Source organism: Pleurodeles waltl, chromosome 9 (genome assembly GCF_031143425.1).
Source record: "Pleurodeles waltl isolate 20211129_DDA chromosome 9, aPleWal1.hap1.20221129, whole genome shotgun sequence".
In the NCBI taxonomy this organism is placed as follows: Eukaryota; Metazoa; Chordata; class Amphibia; order Caudata; family Salamandridae; genus Pleurodeles; species Pleurodeles waltl.
The window spans coordinates 822172891-822197187 of record NC_090448.1 but is presented as its reverse complement, the minus strand read 5'-3'; the positions used below and the strand labels follow the sequence as shown (position 1 = coordinate 822197187).

The 24297-nt window shown below is 41.9% G+C and overlaps 1 protein-coding gene across 1 annotated transcript in view; it reads left to right on the top strand.

Moving 5' to 3' along the window:
- LOC138260033 (phospholipase B1, membrane-associated-like) overlaps positions 1 to 24297 on the top strand; it is a 171669-nt gene that overhangs the window by 18677 nt on the left and 128695 nt on the right. Inside the window, exons 2-6 of the mRNA XM_069208114.1 lie at positions 6618 to 6688; positions 11181 to 11271; positions 12275 to 12333; positions 14479 to 14546; positions 15190 to 15233. Coding sequence (XP_069064215.1) covers positions 6618 to 6688; positions 11181 to 11271; positions 12275 to 12333; positions 14479 to 14546; positions 15190 to 15233 — 333 coding nt within the window. The remainder of the gene's footprint in view (positions 1 to 6617; positions 6689 to 11180; positions 11272 to 12274; positions 12334 to 14478; positions 14547 to 15189; positions 15234 to 24297) is intronic.

The window sequence follows — 24297 nt, the reverse complement described above, 5'->3', positions numbered from 1 at the left end:
GCAAAACTAACGCCATATTTATACTTTGGCGTTAGACGCGTCTAGCGCCAAAGTATGAGGAATGAGCGTCATTTTTTTGCGTGAACGCCTTCCTTGCGTTAATGAGATGCAAGGTAGGCGTTCCCGTCTAAAAAAATGACTGCGACGCAAATGCGTCGGATTTATACTCCCGGGCAAAAATCACGCCCGGGAGTGGGCGGGGCAAAAAACCCCGCATTTGCGCCTCTTTTTAACGCCTGGGTCAGGGCAGGCGTTAAGGGACCTGTGGGCTCAAAATGAGGGACCCCCCCTGCCACCCTTGCCCACCCCAGGAGAACACCCAAGGATGGAGGGACCCATCCCAGGGACATTCAGGTAAGTTCAGGTAAGTATAATTTTTTTTGTTTTTATATTTTTTTTGGCATAGGGGGGCCTGATTTGTGCCCCCCTACATGCCACAATGCCCAATGACCATGCCCAGGGGACATAAGTCCCCTGGGCATGGCCATTGGGCAAGGGGGCATGACTCCTGTCTTTACTAAGACAGGAGTCATGTAAATGGCGTCTGGGCGTCGTTAAAAATGTTGCAAATCGGGTGGAGGCGATTTTTTTGCCTCAACCTGACTTGCCCCATTTTAAGACGTCCTAACGCCATTTTCCCCAACGCCGGCGCTGCCTGATGTACGTGTTTTTTTTCCACGCTCACCAGGCAGCGCCGGTCTGCTAGCGCCGGCTAACGCCATTCAATAAATACGGCGCCCGCATGGCGCTTCAGAATGGCGTTAGACGGCGCTAATCTTTTTGGCGCAAAACTGCGGTAGCGAAAGTTTTGCGTCAAAAAGTATAAATATGGCCCCAAGTGGCTATTAAAGAGGCCCAAGCCACATCAAGGTTAAAATTGCCGGCACCACAAATAGTCAACATAAACAATTTAAAATGGTCACGATGTTTCTACATCTGAAGGCCTCAAGTTGTTCTGATCAGTTGCTGAGTGGTGGACAATCCTGAGTCCATTAACAAGAGCAACTATTGATGATGATTTTATCACTACACAGGGAGATGGTAAAGGCCCTATAAAAGAAGGGGACCGCCTTTTAGAGATCCACATTTGTGAAAGATATATCTATCCAACTGCGTTGAGTGGAATTTTGACAGGCTAAATCCCCGTGATTCGATCAGATGTCATTAGATTAAGAAGGTAGGTGCGTATTTAGAAAGGATCAAGGATAAGTATCCTCTTATCCATCCTCTGTGAGAATTTATATGAGGAATGGTTTATTCAAAGCATCTATTTAGAGGGAAGGCAACAGCGAATCTAGAATTAACATAATGACAAGATTCCTTTTATCCATCTTATGCGAGAATTTAGATGAGGAACAGTTGATTCACCGCATCTTTTTAGAGTGATATCATTTGAATTTTTCATTTGGGGAAGTGATGTAAATTTTGTCCTGAGGAAGGAGGTTTGTATTCCTATGTACCACTGAAACACGGAGACAACATATTGAAGTCACAATCTACAATGCACTAGTTGTTTTTATAGATGAGAAATGGATACATGGAAACTTAGTGATGAGCTAGGTAGATGTGCTTGTTGATAAAGACTAATTGTTTTATCTATGAGTATTTCCCCAAAAAATGTTCGCAAAGTAATTGTTTTGTCACACATATTCTTCTTTGAAGATTGTTTGGACAGTGTCATGTTAGATGTTTTTATTATGTGATGTTTCAAAAGGAGAAGCTCCCTTTTTAGATGATATGTTTAGTATCCTCTAAAATATGACATGCCACGTATATTTTCTAAGTACCCTTGTGGTAGATGATAATATTCTTGTTAAATATTTTTTAAAGAACAAAATAGATGATTGAGCGAATGAGTTTTGATTGGTGTAAGTAGGGAAGATCTTATTATGAAGTAAAGGTCCACAGGGGAATCTCTGTTTTTCTGTGTACAGAACCTTATCCTCTTTGTATGTGAAGGGTTACTCTCTATTATTTATCACAGACAAGTTGTCAGAATTTTTTAGTGAGAAAATCTCAAAGATTGAAACTAAATGCCATAGACACTTCAGTGATGGAGCTCAAGTTGATGGCATTGGCTGCAAGTAAAAGGATTTTGTTCCAGGTCTTGGTATTTGCACACAGGGCCTATTTAGGTTCTGGTCCGCAGTACATTACAGAGGGATTTATGCACTACAATCCTACAAGGATATAGTTTACTTGTGATCCCGGAGTACGAAAGAGGGCGCTTCCTTTTCCTACTTAGTGGTGAAAGCCTGGAACTGCCTCCCACTTATGGAGCATAGCTTAGATGGTGAATTGGTCTTCTGAAAATCTCTTAAGGCTTGGCTCTTTAGGTTGTGATGTGGTTGCACTTAGTCTGTAGTTGTTTTGATCCTCGTGCCAGGACACTCCTAGGACTAACTTTGCGCTTTACAAAACCTATCATTCTTTCATTCATTCAAGTGGGCTAAAAGCTTTTGATCCTACAGTTATGTTATTTTCTTACTACAATCTTGTTCTGATATCAGAACACACCTGAAATAGGCAAAAAATATCACTAGTTACTTGTAATAGTGCTTATCTGTCTACCAAACATGGTGGTCAATCTCTTTGCTTTAAGTACTGCACACAGTTAGAGGGAGGGAATTTACACACCAGCCCATCAACCGTCTGCACATGGAGCTCATTCTCTTCCGTTAGAAACGGCACATGCTATAGCAGCCGCAGCCTGCAAAGGCAGGAGGCCCCCGTGGATGGTAAGACAGCCGCAGGACACAAGTGCCCTATGTGTGTGAGACCTCTCCTTCAAGGTCTGGGCAGTTATTAAGCATTCTGCCTGCTGCCACGTACCTCTGTGTAGCAATGAAACCATTTTGCAACATGCAATAAGCATAAAAACTACAGATATGGTGCAGAACCCCATTTAAAAAATAATGATCATTGGCAGGGGAACTACATATGTGATCTGGTTTTCCTTCTAAGCTTCTAACCAGGTGTTGTGGGTGATAAATGTGGGGAGGATGTTTCTTAGAACAGAAAATAAGAGAACGGTTTCGCTTTCTTAAAGGTTTCTCTGAGATAGCTTCTTACTGAGCAAATATGGTATTGATTCTTTACAACTGCCTTTGTTTTTTCCTGTCTTGTTGGAGTCACAGGCCAAAAAGGCTTGTATGGTATTAGTGTGTTTGGCGATCGCCAAACGATGTACTTCAAAGTTTCGGGAAGAAACATGCCTAACGAGAATGCTTCTGATCCCAGCTCGCTGACACACAGCAGCTGCAAGCAGGTGTGGCAGGGGACAGGACGCCCGTTGTCGTGAGCTGACTCTCTGAACCTTCACCTGAGGTGTGCACTGTGTACAAGTAAGTTTCATTGTCAAGAAGACGCCTCAGTGCTCACAATCGGAGCATGTGTGAATATAGAGAGGCCAGTAAGCGCCCAGCCATTTCAAGCACTGGGTATGGTCATTTGCAAAACATGTTACTCCCCCTGCCCATCCCACAAAGTGCACACCTGAAGCCCACCTTGCTCTGACAGCTCACATATCGTAACAATATTACCCTCAAAGGATATTCCGCGCTGTTGAGTTATGTCTGTTTACAGATAATGTGGCTAATAGCCACACTTGCTGGTACATGAACTTCGATCTTTGGCCCACGCCTTTGTATCCACGTAGCTATTTACGGCCGCCATCCATCCACATCTTGAACTGAGGAAACCTCTCCAGCTAGAGTAAGATAACTACTCATGCAATGAGGTGGGTGCCCTGGTTTTTCAAGCCCATCATATTCTCAAAAACTGAGCTTTTTAAACAAAGAGTGAAAACATAGTGCTTGGCATCACTGTGCTGGTGCGGAGGGAAATGAACTGCTTAATTACCTTACGCAAAATCAAAAGAGGGTTGATTTGCTCATGAGAATAAACAGGATGCAGTGAGTTTCCTTTTCACTTAGCACAGTTTTCTCGTAAAATGCTCTGCGCTAATTAGAACACCAGTATATTTTGGAGTGATGGTGCCTCTTTCTAACTATTAACCGCGCTGGGATTGATAATCTGGCAGCAGCCTCTGGCAGAATGCAGAAACAGGAGCTGCCAGCACTACGGTCGATCAGAAGTGGCCAATAATTGATCAGTCGTTAGAACTATCTCCCAAAGGATAGAGAAGAAGCTTGTGAAAGCAGAATTTAAGTTCAAACGGAACAAGTCTTACATTTTCTCTTTTAAAAAATCTCTCAATGAGGTAAAACGAAAGGCAAATCTTCAGATGAATATCTTTGATTTCGAATACTACCTTCCTGTGACCCAAAAGTGAATATCCAAATGTTTAAACTTGCATGCAAAATTACCATTATCTTCCAAAAATAGGTTGTGTTGTGTCATATTGTCGTCCTATACAAAATAATCAAACGACAGTGTAAAGCGGCATTGAGAACTGCTTTACAAAGCTGATAAGCAAAGGTTGTGTCTGCAGTGCACAGGAATGCACCATTCCACCATGCAGAGGTTAGCCTCACCAGTTCCCCAATATAATAGTCAATTTGTGCGTTTTTTTTTATCATTGGCACCAATAAAAAAGGAGATATCTTCATAACCGGATAAACCCTGCAGCCCAGCGGCATAATAGAATATCTTACCGCTACATGAGCCCATGTTATTGCCTAAATAAGTGGAGGTACTTCCTGATGATGCCATTTCCGTAGCACATTTGGGTAATATGTGTGTCCGGGTGCCTACGAGTCAGCAGTGGATTGGTTAGGTGTGTGTTGAGAATGGGAACTTCATAGGAACAGAATGAGAGCAGGAAAAAGTCCAACGGAGACTGGAAGCAGCAGCTCACAGGAGAGCGAGGCACCTTGGTTTAGGGGGTCAAATGCATACAAAAACAAGACTGCATCAGAAGGATGAAGAGCTCTGACAAAAGTGTGGCTGGGCCGAGAAACTGTACAAGGGACCTGGTGGTGAATTAGGGTTGAATGTAGGGTTGCGGGACAGGAGATTTGACAACAGTGCAGGAGGAGGAAAGAATTAGACAGGAGAGCGGATGAGGTCAGTAGCAAGGGAGCCAATCATAGAGGTCTGGACAATGGAGTGAGCATGGCAGGTGATTGGACAAGAAAAGAGTGGTAGAAAACGATTGCAGTGAGGAGCAGGCTCCTGGGTAATTTGGTAGGGGATCTATTGCTGGAGAATCAAGACATGAGTGGTTCATACTCCCATGTGTCAGGTGGAATCATGTAAATCTCCCTCAGGGCAGGTCCATTCTTACACTCAGATATTTTCCAGGTTGGCTACTGGCTCGGGGGATGCTTTCAAAATGGAATTGCTTTCAATGTCCCAAGGATCCCTCAAGACATCCTAGACCACTTCTCTTCTCTAGAGAAAGTGAAATTATTTCTTGTAGAAAACGACTATTAAAGTACTGTTGAAGCCCTCATCCTTTAGCAGCTGGATGGCGGCAAATCCCTACTCCATGGCCTCCTGGACTCCACTTAGACCCCAGCACAAGGGCACCCTACATCCCCGGAGCAAAGCTCGTCCATGACCTGAAGGAATATGATCACATCACCCTTTTCCTGGTGGAACTCCATTGGCTTCCCTGTCCAGCCTGCACCATTTTCCAAACCAGCAGCATCTTTTACAAAGCCATCTTGACCAACATCCTTGCTTATCTTGCAGACAAGCTCACAGTCTCTCTCTGGCAGTTCTCAAACACTTACAGTCAGGACACACTCAGACTGGAGACTAGGTATAAAAAGAAAAACCTAGTATGTAGGCCTTTTCCATCTATGCACCCAGGATGTGGAACAACATCCATGTACCCACCAAAACCACTCTAAAGCTTCTCGAATTTCAGCAAGAGTTGAAGAACCACTTCTTTAAAGAACACTACATCAAAATGCAGTAAAAATGTATTTCCATTGAGATTCTGTTAAAGCCGTTTACTGACATAAGAGTATAGTTGCAGTCATGGACACTGGCAAAAAAGGTATTACAAGAACCAAACGCCTTTTGTTGCTCATGTCACTTACAACAAATTAAGGAGCCATGTAGACATGCTCAGAATGAAACCACAGATTATCTGCTGTACTCACTACCGTCTGGTTCTGCCATTGGGGAGTAGCTTTTTCCTAATCCTGATGTCTTGTGAGGGGCATTGGCTGCTGTGGTGTGTGGGGACTTCCAGTGGGACTACAAGTCCTAGAAGCCATGTGTTGGGATGTCACCTGCTGCTGTCAGGAAAGCCAGCAGACTGCACTCAGTGCTTGCTCTGTTCCATACAATATTTTGCTACTTTTGAGGGCATGCCTACTTAAAACGCAGAGGCCTTGTAATATCTTTACCGTTCCCAAAGTGATGTGCCAAAGCTATGTAAGTGTCTTTACTTTTCAACATGTACCTTATTTGACTTAAACACCTCTCTCTCTCTCTCTCTCTCTCTCTCTCTCTCTCTCTCTCTCTCTCTCTCTCTCTCTCTCTCTCTCTCTCTCTCTCTCTCTCTCTCTCTCTCTCTCTCTCTCTCTCTCTCTCTCTCTCTCTCTCTCTCTCTCTCTCTCTCTCTCTCTCTCTCTCTCTCTCTCTCTCTCTCTCTCTCTCTCTCTCTCTCTCTCTCTCTCCCTCCCTCTCTCATTTTTCAGGATCAAATGGCGAATGGTGGGAAAACTATATGCAAGGCATCCAGGAGCACATGTCCTTGTACGGATACCAGGTATTGTATGGAAAGTTTGTGACTGAGAAAAAGAGAACAATAAAGAGTCACCATGAGAGATAGTTTGATAAGAAATGTAGCTGGGAGCATGCATCAAAGCACTACAATAAGCTTCTCTGAATGTGTGTGAAAATTAGTGTCTTTGTGAAACTGGTGCTAACTTTTCATTTGGGGATGTACATCTTATGACACAGAATTGTTTCATTAATCATTGAATATTGATGGCACAGTTTCAAGCCTCATGACATATCAATTTGTGTGCCTTAGTTTCACTGGCTTCTCTGGTCAGATGATCAATAAGATTATAATATATTATCAACACAACCAAGAGGGTTTAACTTGTTCAAGGTTTCTCAAGCTAGATATGCTATTGTAGTCCACTGATAACCAGTGGGGTAATAAAACCTTCGGGCCTTCTTGCAAAGTATGAGGAAAGGGCCCTACACCATATCCCAACAAGTCTAGTTTCCCATAGCCTACCTATTCATATAGTATTTTGTGTCTTTTATTCCCCAGAGCTGGGTAAACTCTTAGTAGGTGCTATTTGGGCGCTATTTATTGCACTTGATACATTCCAAATCCAGGGATGTTGGACACTATTGGGTGCAATAATTACCAGATTCACTTCTGGGGCACACATAATCAGAACCTGAGTGCTGTATGTCCATTTCAATTTACACTCTTTCACTTCCTCTCTCCCTCCTCTTTGTTCCACCTGTCTATTTCAACCCTCTCACTCACTCACTCGCTCTCTCTCTCTCTCTCTCTCTCTCTCTCGATTTCTCCTGTTTTGGTTTCTCATTATGTGTCTTTTTTCAATGTTGCTTTAATAACCTGCATGTGTCTCTATCTGGTTGTCTATTCTTTCTCTGGTATCACTCTCTTTTTTCTCCCCTCTCTCTCCTGTGCTCACATCCAGCTACTTCACTCACCTTTCTCTTTATGACCTTCCATTCACCCTGTATCTCTCTCTCATGCAGCCCCCTCTTGCTCATTTACTTAATTTTTAGGTCGAGCATAAACGTAAGACCTTGTGTATAATTTAGTATACTTATACTTCTTGTGAGCTTAATCCCCACCCACTGCTTTCATTTGTTTGTTTCAGTGTCATTTAAAAATCTTTGCTTCCTAGTGGTCAATGCTTCCTCTTTGTCCCTCCCACGGAGCACCGATCAGCTACTATATCCTTGCGCTATGTCTGCTCATCTACTGTTTTGTGGGACTGCTTTCTTCTTTGATTCCTGTTGGTGCTGCAGTTCGCAGTGAGTTCTCTTAATCTCCCAGTGCCTTCTACAGACTGAGGAATGCAACCTCAGGATCACCGCTCCAGGCTTCCCACATGAATAGGCTTGTAAACATTGTTCTTTTTTCTTTTCACATTTGCTGAAGGACGTGTTATCAATCAAGACTTGTTCCATGCAGGGCTCTTTATTTTATTTCCACACGCTTGCCTGTGACCTCACCCTCCTGCAGGTGTGGGCGGGGGAAGAACTGGGAATGCTGCGAGAGGCAGAAAACATTAACATTATCCATCTGTCTTTGGAAATCCTCTGCTTTCCTGCTGCTTCCCCCCTGGGTCTGTGTGTAGGGAAACAGAAGGTGTGGCATATGTGGTAATAGTATCCGTGATTCAAAACTCAAACAAAGTAAACATGTGACAGTGGCTGCTAATGGCTATGTCAATTTGGAATTTCTCTTCAGGGTTCCAAAACGCATAATTAATAATAGCATCAGTAATAGATCAGTAGATGCAGTCACAGTCTATGTTTCGCTTTCTGCTTTTCCATATGCATCGTCATGATTGGGGGCTCAACTTGTAATTGGTGACAAGTGGAGTGTTTACAAGTCACGCTGACAGCGGAATGTGAAGCCTGGGACTTCATGCGATGTGCACATTCTGAGCAAACAGCAGGCGATCTATTTCATGCCAATGCCAGAGCTGACTCAAGCCCTACTGAAATGTAGCCCCCCTGGTACAAATATGTGTTTCCCCCTTTTTGTTTTTATTTTGATTTTACAGCTTGAGTGGCAGGAAGGGAATGGTATTACTCTGCCATCTGTCTCTGCTGCTGTCTCCTTCCAGCATTGCACTGCATCTACTTGAGAGTCCAGATCTGGAAGAGGAGGGTGTAGGGAAGCTCCCAGTGCTGTACACGACATCGATGTACTTAAAACACTTCTAGTTGTCTTACTATGTGCATCAGGATTTGACTCTCAAAAGTGCTTTAAATGTTGTTACAAATCTGCGTGAGCTACCCTAATGAACAGTTTAGCCCAGGTTGGGCGGTTGTTGCTTCACCCGGGTGCACATCGGTCTTTTTATGGGTCGGTGGCACCCACGTGCTGTGCACTTAGCTGGGGGGTGGCGGGGGGAGGGCAGCTTCCTTCGTGCTCCGCCATTCATTTGTGCCACATGCCTTAGGATTCCGTAGAAATCATTCGCGACCGGCCAGTGATAGGGAATTTACAGCGGAGTAATAAATGTTGGAATGCAGCATCCTAATTACAAGTGTGCTATCAGGAGCTCCACTGCTTAATACTGAACCTGTCGTCTAAAAGGTGTGTTTGGGCGAAGGTGCTGTTTTATTCTATTTAATAATATCTGGTTTAGCACTCCCGGACCTTATTAAAGGAATATTTCATAACTATAAAGAAAAAGAAAACACACACCAGTGAACCAAACGTTTACAATCATAAATAAAAGGCATCTGCAGACACCAATGAACTAAATCATTCAAATATGTTTAAGGTATATTTGGGGAGGGCAAAAGCAGAGTTAACTGGGCAGTGGGTAGAACCTGTTCTCTGCGGGCGCAGTGAAATCTACACAAGTGGGGCTGCGACAGGTCAAAGAAGCGTTGTCTCTTTCCCATGGATACCGGTGCTCATTGGGGAAACAAGGGTAAAAATGCTCACACCTGCTGACCACGGTTAGATTACTCCAACTTTCCCTGTTAGAAGCAGTAGCAAGATGGTGCGTGCACGGCCCTTTAGACAGAGGACAAACTCCCCTGGGGAAGAAGAAAGTGTTGGTGTTGGTGTGAGATTTGGTTGGAGAAAGAGACTGTCAAAGTGAAATAATGGCATATTAAGGAGAAATTATAGTTAGGGGCTGTTATATGACATTGATATGTTTACCGGGCCGTTCTTCTCTATGTGATAGATTTTAGCTGGTATTATCTGTGGTTAGGAAATCTCCAGGGTTATCAGCTGAGCATAGCCTGTGCCATCAGTCTAATTTGCTGTAAGTTTTCTAAACCGCGTGACAAGGGAGCAATTGAGCTTGTCGATCTCTGCAATTATCCTTGCTCTACCACCTGCCATCACTGGAATCTCACTTTACAACTTTTGGAACACTAATGAAGTTTGATTTAGAAGCACTCCGCACCCCCATGTTTCAAAAAATCATAAACAACTCTGATGGTGGGGTGGTGAAAGAGGGTTTCTATTGGAATTAGCATGGCAGATTGAAGTTAGGATGCTAAATGGCAACATGTTCATTTTTGGCCACCGATAGAGGATTGTATTGCAAATGCTGGTTATAGTTTGTGTCTCTCTTACTCTCTCTGGACTCTTCATTGTGTCCACCCACCTTGGTTCATCCCCTCTCTTTCGCTCTGTTCTTACTCTCCCTCACCTGTGGGCGCCTTTCCCCGTGATTTTCTACACTTCAACAATAAATCAATAAATGGTGCAACTGTGTTTCTGTCAGCAAACCGCCAAACACCTGTCACAGAGCAGGCTTTCTACAGGCAGCAGCTGGATTGTTGCATGGGCACTTGAGGGGCTCCCTCCAGTCCATGTCCCACCACACGGCGGCGGCTGCAGGGCCCTGCTTTACGCTACTGTTGATAACATGCAGTGGTGTTCATATTTGTTGAGCATTGCAAAGGGCTCATAACTATATAAAAGTTCTGGGGACTGTTGATCAACTAACTCCTACTTTTGAAAATAACACTGATGCAAAACGTGTCGCAATACCTGGGCTCCCATAATTAAACCAGATCTTGACAAGTCGGATCCTAGTGACCTGGAAGTTAAGTTTTTAGAGTTAGTTTCTGTTCAGGAGCAGATCTAGTGCAGTGCTCTACAATAGTGTTGACTTCACCTGGAGTTCATTTCTACCTGGCTTTTCAGAGAAATGTTTGTTTATTCCCATCTCCAGGTTTTGCAGAAAGCACATTTTTGGCAATATTTTGGCGTGATAGCAAAAGGTAAAATCAAGGCATATGAATCCCCACCTCATATATCCCTTTAAAGCACCCTTAGTTATAGTAACACTTCTAATATGAAAATGTATGCAGCTTCCTCAGACAGTACAATAAACTACACAACCTCACACAGTAGAATAAGCTACATAAGGCGGTAGTTAAACATGTAGACAAGATACAATTATAGGCAGCATAAAAGTAAAACCTCGCCGGGATACAAAATTGTGATTTTTTTTATTCAAAAACTCTCAGAAAACATAATATCTGTTTTACCACTGCAGGAATTTCCTGAAAAAGCTGGAAGCCACGCTAAACTTCATCCACCCTTTGTCTGTCCTGACATGTCTCCCTCTCCAACAGTGCCCACTTCAGGTATGTCCTGTCTTATTGGTGAAGGTGAAGTGGAATAGTTAGTGGCTGGAAGGTTTGACGTTACATTGCTTGAGTCATTTCCAAAACAATGAGTGTTACCAAAGAAATGTCTTATATGTCACTTGAGTGATGTTTGGATCAATGAATCTCATGAAATTAGTGTACCACTAATTTTATGGGCTCCAGGACATCATTATTTACCAATTTGTAGAAGAGGAGGAAAGCTTTGCTGGAAAGATATGGGTGATTGCTACATTTTGAAGAGCCTCTGAAAGTTGTTGAGGTTAAAAGAAAAATAATGTGAGCATACCTCAAACAGCTTTAAATTTGCTGTTGAATATTCAATCAGACTGAACAGCGCTGTATATTGAAGATGTAGTCAAGTCAGAGGCACCTATCCAGTAGAAGAATTAAAATGTTTATTGAGTGAGTAGGAGCATTCGAAATGTTGCTGACGTTTCTTACATGAAATATTTCTATAGAAGTCAACAATAAATGTGCTAAAATTCTTACCAGGGGAGTGCAAGGTTGCAAAGGTTTGTCCACAGCAAATTTGTGAAGGATTTGTTTCAAATTTATGTGAACGTCATACAGTTAGTAAAGTTTCAAAAAAGCTAATTATTGAAGAAAACTAGTAAGGCATTTGTTCCAGTAAATTCTGCAAGTGGCTTTCTGCAGAAGAATTCGACTGCAAAAGACTTTTCCCTTGCAAAACTTTTTTCCCTACAAACTTGCCCTGTAGGCGAAGTTGACAAACCGACAAACGTCGGATGGAAGACTCGAACTTAGTCCTACAGGCAGTTAAACCTGCATTAGAAATAGAAAATTACCCTCTGGGCCAGCGTGCTTCTGGGTTCATGTTCTGTGAAGGGAACACTCGGCACATAAATCCTATACATATGTACGACATGTTAGAAGATAGTTCCCAACACTGGAGGTTTTAATTTACATTAATTTACAGGTTTTACCTTTAAATCCTCTCATTATTCCATCTATCATTCAGTTGATAAAGTCAAAGCTGCTGACGTCAAGATAGTTGCTGCTCTTGGAGACTCCCTTACCGTAAGTTGTCACCTCACCTTTTTCAAAGTAACTTGCAATGTGTTTCTTTGAGTGTCTTGTCATATAATTTGCAGCTAAAATGAGTATATCAGTTAAAACATTTCGGTTTTGAAAGTGGCACACGTCGTGAGCAAAGGAACCTTTCAAACAATGCAGAAATTCACTATCATAATGATCAGCAACATTTCAGAGTTGAAGCTTGGAATGGGCAGATTTTAATGCATTCGCAAATTATTGAAAGTATTGTGTATTTTTCTTTTTAATTTTGCAATCATGCAGCTCCGTGGCCATTTGGGTCTTTATTTATAGGTGTACAGTAATGAGAAATCTAAAATAGTGGCCATTTCCTCACAACTACCTCTCAGTTTCCCACCATATTTACAGGGTAGACGAACTCGATTTTCCCATTGGCAGTGCCTTGTCATCAGGAAAGCTCCCTTGGCAGAACGACTCCCTCCGTACAAGGCATCAGAGGGCTGATGTCTCTAAAACTGCTTCCCCGCATTTTTTCATGTGTGGTCCTCCCTGTACAAAATGGCAGCCTCAGAAAAATGTCCCACTGCATTAGGTTCATTAGTTTTCTTTTTAAGTCAAACCCCAGCTTTTGGGGTCTGTATTTGGAAAAATGTGCCAGCATGTCCACTAATGCTTTGGCAGAAATATCTCTTAGTGTTTTTCCTCCCAATTATCTATTTTAATGGAGACCTCAGATGCCTGGGGGGAAAAATCAGTGGAGAAGGTGAAGCTGCCGTATGGCATCTGGTCCTCCATATTCTAAATGAAGCACTTAATCAAAAAGAATGATTGGGGCCATGTCAAATATACATGATGTACATTAAAGGCTCTGCAGTCAGGAGGGTCACAAGTGAGGGTCTTTATCAGGTAACAGCTAGCTACAGTTGTTCAGAAACGTGTGGCTAGTGCTGCCGATCCGCAGGTGTGCCAAATACCAAAAATGCCTTGTCTTTATTTCACCTACCTTACGCCTCTTTCATCCACCACCAGGCACTCTCTGACCCTTTATCACTCTCTTGCATGTTTTTTCATCCCTGCTTTCTCCCTTTGCCAATAGTTTTCTGCATTTCTCCTTCTAATACAGGGTCATCTAGGGTAAACAATTATAGTAGTAAGAAATAGAATGATCACCATAAATTAGCTTTGGTGTAGCTTCGTTCTGGTATGTAATAATTATTTTCTAAATATAGTCCTCCTGTCTTCTGCATATTTTGTTTCAAGTAGGCAGTAATAACTGATTTACAGTGGGCTGACATTTCAATGTGTATTCCTTGTTTCTGTTGTGTTTGGAAGATGGTTCCTGACTGTATAACAGTTGAACTGTATTTGTTTATTTATTGTGTTTAGCATAGCACTTGGTGATAATTCTCAGTAACATTTGAGTGCTTGCGGTTAGAAGGTACAACTAGATATGTGAAAAGAGAGGATAGCAACCAGTTGTGTGGGTTGAGTAACAAGGTACATCAACAGGTACATTCTGGCTGCTTGTTTCTGGAGATGTTTCATCCAAGCAATGAATATCTTGGGTAGACCAGAGTAGATGTTGTTACATTACTCAATGGATGCCAGGACAAGGGAATTCTTGAGCTCAGTTATGCAGTCATTTTGAAGAAGTGGGATTTTATTTTCATAGAGGGGAGAGCTGCTCAGATACACCCTTTGCCTCACAACCCCTTCAGATGTATTGTGTGGCCAATGACGTCATAAGCTGTGCACAAGTCAAAGATGAGCTCTTCTTTCACGTACGGAAGTGCAGGTTAGTTGCCTCTCCACAGTCAGACTCTATTAGTAGTCGAAGAAAACATGGCTTAGTTCCACATACTCCTAGAGCTGTCATATCTCTTACTTTTCTTGACTTTGCTGAGGAAAAGATTTTTGGAAACAGGCCAGAAGAGGACTGGCACGATCAGGTCTGCAGTTATTTTTCTTGGAGGGGTTCATGATATCTTGCAGAGAGCTGAAAGCTATTCCCATAAGGAGGTTTCTGGCCATCAAGCCTGTTGTGTCCGTCGTAAATGTGGGGGGGTGGCAAGAGTTATTTTAGGCATTGGCAGTGACGTTGGGGATTTGTTGTAATTTGTGCTCTGATAGAGACTATGGTGCTCCTCAACTTGAGACATTTATTTCCAGACTGCAATTGGTGCAAACGCTACGAACATCCTAGAATTGCCCTATGAATATCGCCACCTATCCTGGAGGTAAGATGATGATGATGATGATGATGATGTTCATAATACTACAGGTTCGTAAGCAGGACCACCAAACCGAAATTTAGAAAATATAGGTTCACCTAGAATTGACTGCATATCTGAAGTAATATTTGTTCTTGTCAAATTTATTGTTAACTTTGTCATTCAATTTTGAAAAAAAACTGTATATTAAAGCATCACATTGCTTGAAAAATCAATTAAATTAGGTGTTGAACATGAAATAAAGTTTTTAGTAAAACAAAGGAAACGTTACGCGCCCTGTAACTTTCAATAGTACTGAAAACACACATCATCAAAAACATTCTACTATGTTCCACATGAAATATAAATGTTCCCTAGAACATTCATTCCAGGTCCCCTCTAGCATGAGATGTTATGTAGAGGGGGATGGGATGCTTAGCATCGCAAAAACAGGAGAGCAGACTCCATCCTAGAACATACCTCAGCCAAGCATTTATCTGACCAACACACTGCCAGTTGTTTTTATAGAAGGGATTCAGGATGAAATCACAAATAGACATTGCAGCAGGCAATAACAAACAAAGAATCAAGTTTCATTCAATAATGTACACAGAGCTATGTCTTAGTATAAAAGTGTAATACTAGCATTGTTTTAATTTCTTTTCAACAGTATTGGAGGTTATGGGAAATTTACCGAAGTGATCACCCTTCCTAGTAAGTATGATATTTTTAAAGATCCTGTTAACGTTTTTCCATGACACATGTCTGCTGTACCAGAAAGCTGTCCCCCCAAACACTTAGCAACCTCTAGGAATGCTTAGGGTTCCCATCCTACCTTTCTCACTGGTATACATAAGCTCATTCTAAGTTCTGCAGTTACAGCAATTAACCACGTGCAACTTAAAAAAAACATGCATCAATCAATGCATGTTTTTCGTATTCCAAGGACTGGTGAAATTATCTGGATCCTGTACAACAATATTTTCCTTTTTACTGTCTATCACTTATGAATACAAATATGTAAATGTATGCCTATCATGAATAGCTCAGCTCTTGCACGAAGATGTGATTGAGTCTTGCTCACCAGAACCCCTTTAAATCCAAGTACAACAATAATGTGGTGGGTCATGTATCCATTTTCTCACTCTGTTTTCTAGGCTGATTCACTAATTCTGTCTGAACTCCCTCAGTGAATTCGTCCTCATTGCTCAAATGTTTGCCAAAATATTTTCGATCTAAACCTATTGCTTTTCCTACCCTAGCCATAGATTTTGCACAGAGGACAGGCATTGATGAACTGTGCTGACTGCTTTGTTGCTAATATCTCGGGCTGTCACAGCCTTTCAGAAGAAGACCAATCAATCACTCGATTGAACAGGAAAAAATCATCAGGAATTAGTCCAAGAACAACAGGCATTGGTTCTACCACTGGGCTCTAGGCATATATTTTAGTGGCTTGCTGTTTAGGCCATGTTTTAAGATCATGTCGTTTCTGACCAGTTCTCCTATCTCTAGTTTGCACCATTTGGGATCGATTTATACCAATATTCAGGTACAGTCTTTCAATAAAAACTATTGTTTAGAGGGCAGGGTCTTCATACAGTCAGCTAGACAGTCAATGGTTGTATGTCCGAAGAATGCATGGCTTTACAACGCATGCTGTTACCCCGCAGTCATTAAAATGAATGCGTCTTTAGCACGAATTCCTTTAGCACGCATATCATTACAACGACATGCCTTAGGGAAAGAGCTGGACTTTGGAGCAGAATAATTTAATATTCAAACTCCAGTCTACGTAACACAGTAGGGAATGCGTTGGACTTTAAAGTCCAATGCTTAAAGGAATGCATGGTAAAGATGCATTCCATGTAATGACCGTGTTGTAAGTGCAGTGCTTGGTTTGGCCCTTGCGGTAAAGGCTGTTTCCCTAAGTCAATGAGTCAGCCAATACAATATATTCAGTTTGAATTAAAAACCGTACAAGTACATAACATAAACTACATCAGTTGTATCGTATTTATAAAATTGCAAGTTTCTATTATACATTTTGTTTTAATGTCAGTCAGTAAAACATATTATAATAGCAAATTAACAGTAAAAGATATAACCACAAGTTAAAATGCAATAATACAATTCATCATCACAATTGATTCCATCTCACGGTTTAAACTAACAAAACTTGAACAATCAATACCTCAATTAAACACCAAAGAGAACAAGAAATAATTTCCCAGTCTAATAGCACACGGCAGGTGCTTGGCTACTGCTCAACAAGTGTGTAATGATGGTAAAGTTTGGATAAAAACTATAGCTTGCCTCCATTGCCTGAGGTCCGCATGCCTCAAGAGTAGAACTAGAAAACGGTGTCTAAACGGCAAAGAAAACTTTACAAAATAGCAAAACATGCATTGTTGACTGGGGAGAGCAGGAGTCACGGGACAAACTTGTAAAATCACATTATAAGAACCAGGCATAGGAAAAGAAACCATAGAGTGCACAGTGTTATTTATGAAGAACTCAAAAAAGGTAGGGTTCAATCCAAGGACTAGTGATTATTGGCATCTGGTTCTTCATAGTAAGTTTCCGAGACAAAGTTTGCATTCTACGAGTTTTGCATATGGCCAAAAAGCTAGCCTTTAATCGTTCTTAGAAGAAGCAACCAAGTCAGCAGGACTAATTCTGGAATATTCAGACTGTGGTTGAGTTTTTCAATAAAAGGTAGCTCTGTGATCTTCATGGCCTTATACAGACTGATACATTCTTTTAATAACAGCTGTGTAAAATAAATTTTAATTTTAGTCCAGATGGACAGCCAAAGAAAACAGGACTTAGCCTGATTTAATCGTTAATATAGTCAAGCCCTAATTCTGAATGACACAAAAATATGGATGTGCTCGTAGGGACTGCAAGCAGACGCCTGTTTTGAAATTTGTTCTCCACTTTCTGAATGTTTGATAGTCCTGAATTCCCCATAGCCCTGCACTGGATTTTGCAACAGAGAGGCACTTTGACTTGCAAGCAATTCTGTGATAAGTTTACTGCCCACTTTTTAAGTAAAGTTAAACAGTGTCTCTATTCTTCTCCCAAAAGCACCCGCTGTGATACAGCCGAGCCAGAATCATGAAAATGATGTGTCACAAAATAAGACCCCCAAATAAAAAAAGGTGGAAACTGGACAATTCGTAACTTTTCAACATAAGACATAAGTTTATATATATTTTAAGCCCAAAGATCATAATATTGGTCTTTGATTGGTTTATGGTAAGATTCAGGTCCAACATAAAGATTAAAAATGTGTCCAAAAGTCTCTGCAACCCAAGAAGAGTCCGAGCCATAGGCCTCACACCATTCACATAGAGAAAAGCAGGTATGGGATGAGAACTAACACATTGTACATCAATGCCAGTATTGAGTAAACTATGTCTAGACTATTAATGTACAGGATCAACAAAAAGGGGGCTTGAACACAAAACTGTCTTACTCACTTTGAGATATGGAAAGGTTTAGTTAGTCATCTGCCCATCACCCTCATTGCCTTTTTTTAAAGATTGGCAAAATAATAGCATGGGACCAAGAGCAAGGTGGACCAGAGCTGGCAAAGGCCCTCAAAACATTAGTTAGGAGAGGTGCCCACAAATCCATGTTTTCCCTAAATAATCAACAAGGACCCAAGGGCCTGGAGCCTTTCCTGTAGGGTATCTGCTAATGGCTTTAACTACATCACTGAGATCTATGGAAAAGCCACAGGATTTTAATAAGTCTCTGCCAGTGGGCGTGGAAGTTGAAATGTCACCACTGTAAACCTACGAAAAGTGGGTAAACAGTTGTTGGACGAAATAACAACATCGAGTGCTGGGTCAGAAGAATCCTTAAAAAACGCAAGGTTAATCACCTGCCAGAATGCTCCAATACCTTTCTCTGAGCAACCCTTTAAAAGAGATGTGTAAGACTTCTCCTTTGTTTGTTTTTTCCTTGTGGCAATAGCCCTTTTGTATGCTGATCCACAAGAGAGGACATACTCCCTATTTCTGGGGATGCATATAAATGCTTTTACCAAATTCCTGTGAGATTTTGAACAGTTATCATCAAATCATTGAGTATATTTAGCCTTAAGGGACTGATGAGGAACCTGCTGCAACTCCTTGCCATATTAACATAACACAGAAAACTGTAAAAATGTCTTCCATGCTAGCCTTTCCTTCTCTCTAGAGTTTGACATGGACCACAGGCTGTGATTGCTGTGGCTGGTTTCTGATACATTATATTTGGAACGCAGGCCCAGCATGTCTGATACAAAATAAATTGAAATCAATTAGACAGCTGCAATACCTTCGGACAAATGTAGGATTTTAAATCAGAGCGGTGGACAAGGAGTCAAGAGCAAACTGTAGGTTAGTAGCAAATATCAGTTAAAGCTTCCCCAGTATGATCCACCAGCCTACATGAATCCGAACCAGAGAGAGGACAGAGCTTGAGTTTGAAGTTCCCCTTCCATAGGAATGATACAGGCACATTCTGACTATCTACAAATCCTGCTATTTCCCTCAAAAGGGAACTAGCATTATAAGTATTGTGTAAATCAAAGTTATTATTATAAAAATAGTTTAATAAGAAATCCATGGGGCTGCAGGCACACCACAACAATTGAAAATATGGGAAACCCAGATAGGACCATACAACTTTCCTAGGGAATGTGATCGAGAACAGAGTGCAGATCTCCCTTTGCTGTGAGGAAGCAGCAGCTTAAAAACAAAGTATATCCATCTATATGTTGTATTTCTAAAACACATGTTTCCTTACAGCCATTCTACGTTATTCACATTTGACCCTAAAACTGTGTTGTTCCATGTTAACATTTTGAAAAAGTTTCAGACCACACTTGTCCACTATCAACACAAGTTGGAATATGATGAGTAATCAATGTCAATAGGGGAGACAAACAGACTTCAGTCACATTCTTAGGGTGTTCTTTTCTCAGAACATGTTGTCTGTGTTTATAGTTCAGGTTGGAGATGAAGCTGCAGCCAAGGTGGATTGTCAGTCTAAAGAGTCATGCTGAACTAAACCTGCATATCTGATCACAACGGGGGAACCAAAACAGGACAGTGTGTTACATTCCCCGCAGGTATTCTGTACCTTATCCAGTCTCATCACTTGTTGTCTAGGACTATAAAAGTAGCCAAAAATAAGTACTCCAATCTTACTATTGCCTTGGGTTGTGCAAAGAAGAATGCAAACAGCAACTTAATTCCTAAAGATGCTCATAAAACAGCCATTAGTATCATGTTTTGGCATGTTTCCTCCCCATAGAATCTTCCACATCATGGCTAGATCAGTATGAAATGAATTATTGACACCAGTGTCCATTTTAGCCAGTGGGCAACCTTGTTAACCAATTGGTCATGCCTCCCAATTTGGGGCATCCTAAGTTGTGGGCCCCCTTTGAGAATGATCATAATTGAGGTTTCCTCTGGTGGAAGATATAATGATTGAGATTCCTCAACTGGAAAGGTTTGAGAATAAAAGTTGGTTTATTTCCCAACAAAGCTGCTGATGTGGCAGAATTAAAAACATGTAGATACTAAGGGCCGTATTTATACATTTTGGCGTACAACTGCGCCAACGCAGTTGTTCGTCAAAAAATTTAACGCCGGCTAACGCCATTCCAAAGCACCATGCGGGCGCCTTATTTATGGAATGACGTTAGCCGGCGGAGCTGCCTGGTGTGCGTCAAAAAAAATGACTTACACCAGGCAGCGCCGGCGTAGGGGAAAATCGAGCTTGGGCGCCAAAAAATGGGGCAAGTCAGGCTGAGGCAAAACTTTCGCCTCAACCCGATTAGCGCCATTTTTTTTGACTCCCAACCCCCATTCAAATGACTCCTGTCTTAGCAAAGACAGGAGTCATGCCCCCTTGCCCAATGGCCATGCCCAGGGGACTTATGTCCCCTGGGCATGGTCATTGGGCATAGTGGCATGTAGGGGGGCACAAATCAGGCCCCCCTATGCCACCCAAAAAAAAAAAAAATACTTACCTGAACTTACCTTAAGTTCCCTGGGATGGGTCCCTCCATCCTTGGGCGTCCTCCTGGGGTGGGCAAGGGTGGCAGGGGGTGTCCCTGGGGGCATGGGAGGGCACCTCTGGGCTCCTTCCGAGCCCACAGGTCCCTTAACGTCTGCCCTGACCAGGCGTTAAAAAATGACGCTAAAGCGGCTGGACGTCATTTTTTTTGACCCGCCCACTCCCGGGCGTCATTTTTGCCTGGGAGTGTAAATACGGCGCATATGCCTCAGAGTCATTTTTTAGACGGGAACGCCAACCTTGCATATCATTAACGCAAGGAAGGTGTCTACGCTAAAAAATGATGCAAACTCCAAGATCTTTGGCGCTAGACGGGTCTAACGCCAAAGTATAAATATGGAGTTAGTTTTGCGTCGGATTTGCGTAAAAAAAAACGACGCAAATCCGGCGCAAACAGAGTATAAATATGCCCCTAAGACTAAAATATATGGATAGGGTTAAAAGAATCGCTATTGTGGCTGTGAAAATCTGGCCAGACAAAAGATGTCAAAGTTGTTCCATCAGATTTAACAGTGGTAGAAGAATGTGTCTCCTTTGTCTGCAACTTTGATATTTGGATATTTTTTGGCCTGTGGAGAGGAACAAGCAAAATCACAGGTTGCTTTGGAATGCAGATTGTCAGGCTCTGTAGCTGTTGAACAACAATCAGAACAGCATTTGGACCCTCAGCCCTTCTCTGAAATTCCTGAGCCTGGCAGCAATGGAGAGTTTGCTTTCTCAGTATTGGACTTGCTCACAGTAGTCAACCATTCTTTCACAGAATTGAATATCCTAGTCTAGGGAATCCATTCCATTTGTGAGAAAGTTCACAATTGAATTAGATATGGGAGGATCCTTACCAACAGACGCTGTGTATTTCTTTGTCGACATGATCCTTTATTAAACAAATGGGTGCAGATGGGCCAACTTTTGGCCCGGTTTTTGCCTGGGCAGTGCCTGTGGGTGTCTCACATTTGTCTTGTTCAACAGGAAGCCTAGGCTCCTTTTATTATTTTAAAAAAATGGGGCAACCCAGTACCCTAGGACCAGGGTAAAGGAATAATATAACAGAAAGATTTTTGGTCCCTCCGGTAGAAGGATATGAATTAACTTCCACGACAGTGGTTGTATCATGAAAAACTTTCTGCACCCATGAAGTTTGTGAACAATATATCACATTTATTAGAAACTTAAATTCCACAAATTCCACAATTTAAAGTAAAGTATTCAAGGTGCTCCTGTATAACGGCGCAGTGTGAGTGAACTGTGTGCTAGTATAAGTGTTATAGTGCTAAATACATGAAACTGAAATCAAACTGTGGTTAAAAGCATGAGGTCTCAAATAAGCACCTATAACAATAGGTACTGTGAGCCTGTTGAATGTTTAAAAAGCCAATCCACATTTTCAAATCCAATGTCAACGTTTTGACCCCAAAAAAAGAAATTAATTCAGGTGGGTCATCATCAGGACAAAATATTGAAATAGGAAGCACCCCTATTTGATAGCAATCTGACACATCCTAGTCATGTTAACGATAAAACTTTGCCAATCGGCCTTCCATTTCATGTAGCCCTGGTATGTATCAATAATACCACTCTTTTACTTTACCATCTAAAGGCTTCAGTAAGGTCATAGATTGTTCCATGAAAATGAGCCAATTAATAAGATCCTTTTAAAAACATGTTGGCAGGGTCCTATGTTAGAGTTAAGGATCTGCAGTCCTGATTTAATCAGGATAGGCCCCTATTATGGCAGTAGTATAACAGCCTTGCCTTCCCAGGTGATGAGAACCCAGCTGCACTGTGAGACTGTGAGTCTTATGGCGGTAGTAGCGGTAGCCACAGAGGAACACCTGTCCAAAGAGAAGCCCAGGCTCCTCTGATGGCAGCAGTACAGCAGCTTGTTATGTCTCCCATGAAGTCAGCCTACTTGGAATCATTTCTGAGGCCCTGGGATTAAAGCAAATCATTTCTGAGGCCCTGGGATTAAAGCAAACAGGTCTTGTCTTCCTTTAGGCTTTAGACAGCAGGGGAGTCTATCTTCTGCCTCTCCCTAGGTCCAGGAGAGTTTGGATGAGAAAGTTTGAGGGGGCCACGTTTATACCCTGTGCCAGAATACGCATAGGAGGCCCCCTCCTTTATGTAACCCTAAAACGGTTCTGGTCATTTCTTCCCTTCACTTTCCATGGAGCTGGCCCACACCTGGCTAGTGAAATAAAAGTCAGGCAGGCCCAGGTGTGAGCTGTAGTTGCTGATAACAAGGCAGGCATCTTCAGGAGTCAGGAAGGGGCTGGGATAGCCCTCAAACTATCCCTTATTGCTTAGGAAGGGCTGAGACAACACACCTCCTCTCCCAGGCCAATCTGCTCAGGAGAGGAACACCCTGCCCCACACCTAAGGCCTTTTTGTCCCTTGTCTGGAAGAAATACACATCACACTACAGGAAAGCTATTAACCATGTGTCCCTGGACACTAGCCGAAAGGCACATTTGGGTTAAGCAGAAAAATGCAAACTTTCTACAACTGATATTTTCAGAACGCAATTTTAAAACTAAATTTACCATCAAGAAGGATGTTGAACTACAATTCAAATGAGTAGTTTCAGTATTTATTTAGCTGTTCCCAAACTGAAGATATCATTTATTAAGTGTAATAAGGCACCTCAGTGTTAGTCATTGGGGGACCTGGCCTTTTTTATACTGAAAAACAACTTTGGGAGTTTTTGACTGCCAGGACATGTAAAACTTAAGTACACATGTTTCACTTTTTAAATGCAATGCACTCTGCCCTATGGACCTTGAAGGCATAACTTAGGTCTGACCTATATGTATTAAAAAGGATGGTTTGTTTGCTAGGTCGAAATGGAAGTTTAAAACTACAGACTGCTGTGGCAGGCCTGAGACAGACTTACAGTGCTGCTTTTGTGGGTGACACAATGGGTGTTCCAGCCCACTTGTAGCATTTAATTTACAGGCCCTGGGTACGTTTAATAGCATTGGCAAGGGACCTATCAGCAAATTAAATATGTCAATTAGTTGTATACCAAGTATACCATGTTTAAAGGGAGAGCACAAGGACATTACCACTGGTTAGCAGGACTAAAGAGCATAGAGTCCTAAAACCACCACAAATTACTCAGCAACAATTGGATAGTGGAGGCAAATAAATATGGGGTGACGCTGCAGAATGGGCCAGGTGAAACACACAGGTTACTGCATACACTTTTAAATTTTTAAAGAAATATGTGCCAGGGCCAAAAGTTTTGCTTTGACCAGGTAGATGATGCTTCTGACTGTCAGGTTGCTAAATGCCTCTTTAATGTATCACTAGAGACTCCCTGACCCTTGATCTCACTCTTGATTGTTCTTTTCATATCTGTTTCTCCATTTCAAAGTTTTTCCATCATCCTCTCCTCCGTGTGTTTCTCTCTACTTTGCTCAGGGTGAAAGTGTGTTGATGAAAAGTAAATGCCAGTCCCCAAATATTAGTGCTGGTGGGTCTCAACCAGTTCTATATGCTCCTTTCATACAAACAACAAAACAAAAACACCAATTCCCTTGCATATAAAGTATAGAAACAATCATCCACGTTACCCTCAATCGCCAACATGTCTAGCTTTCTCATCCACCCAACAACAACCAAACTATAAAATTCTTACACATAGCCACAAAGACAACACATACAAGTCAGAGAAACTCTGTGATGGATCAAAAGATGA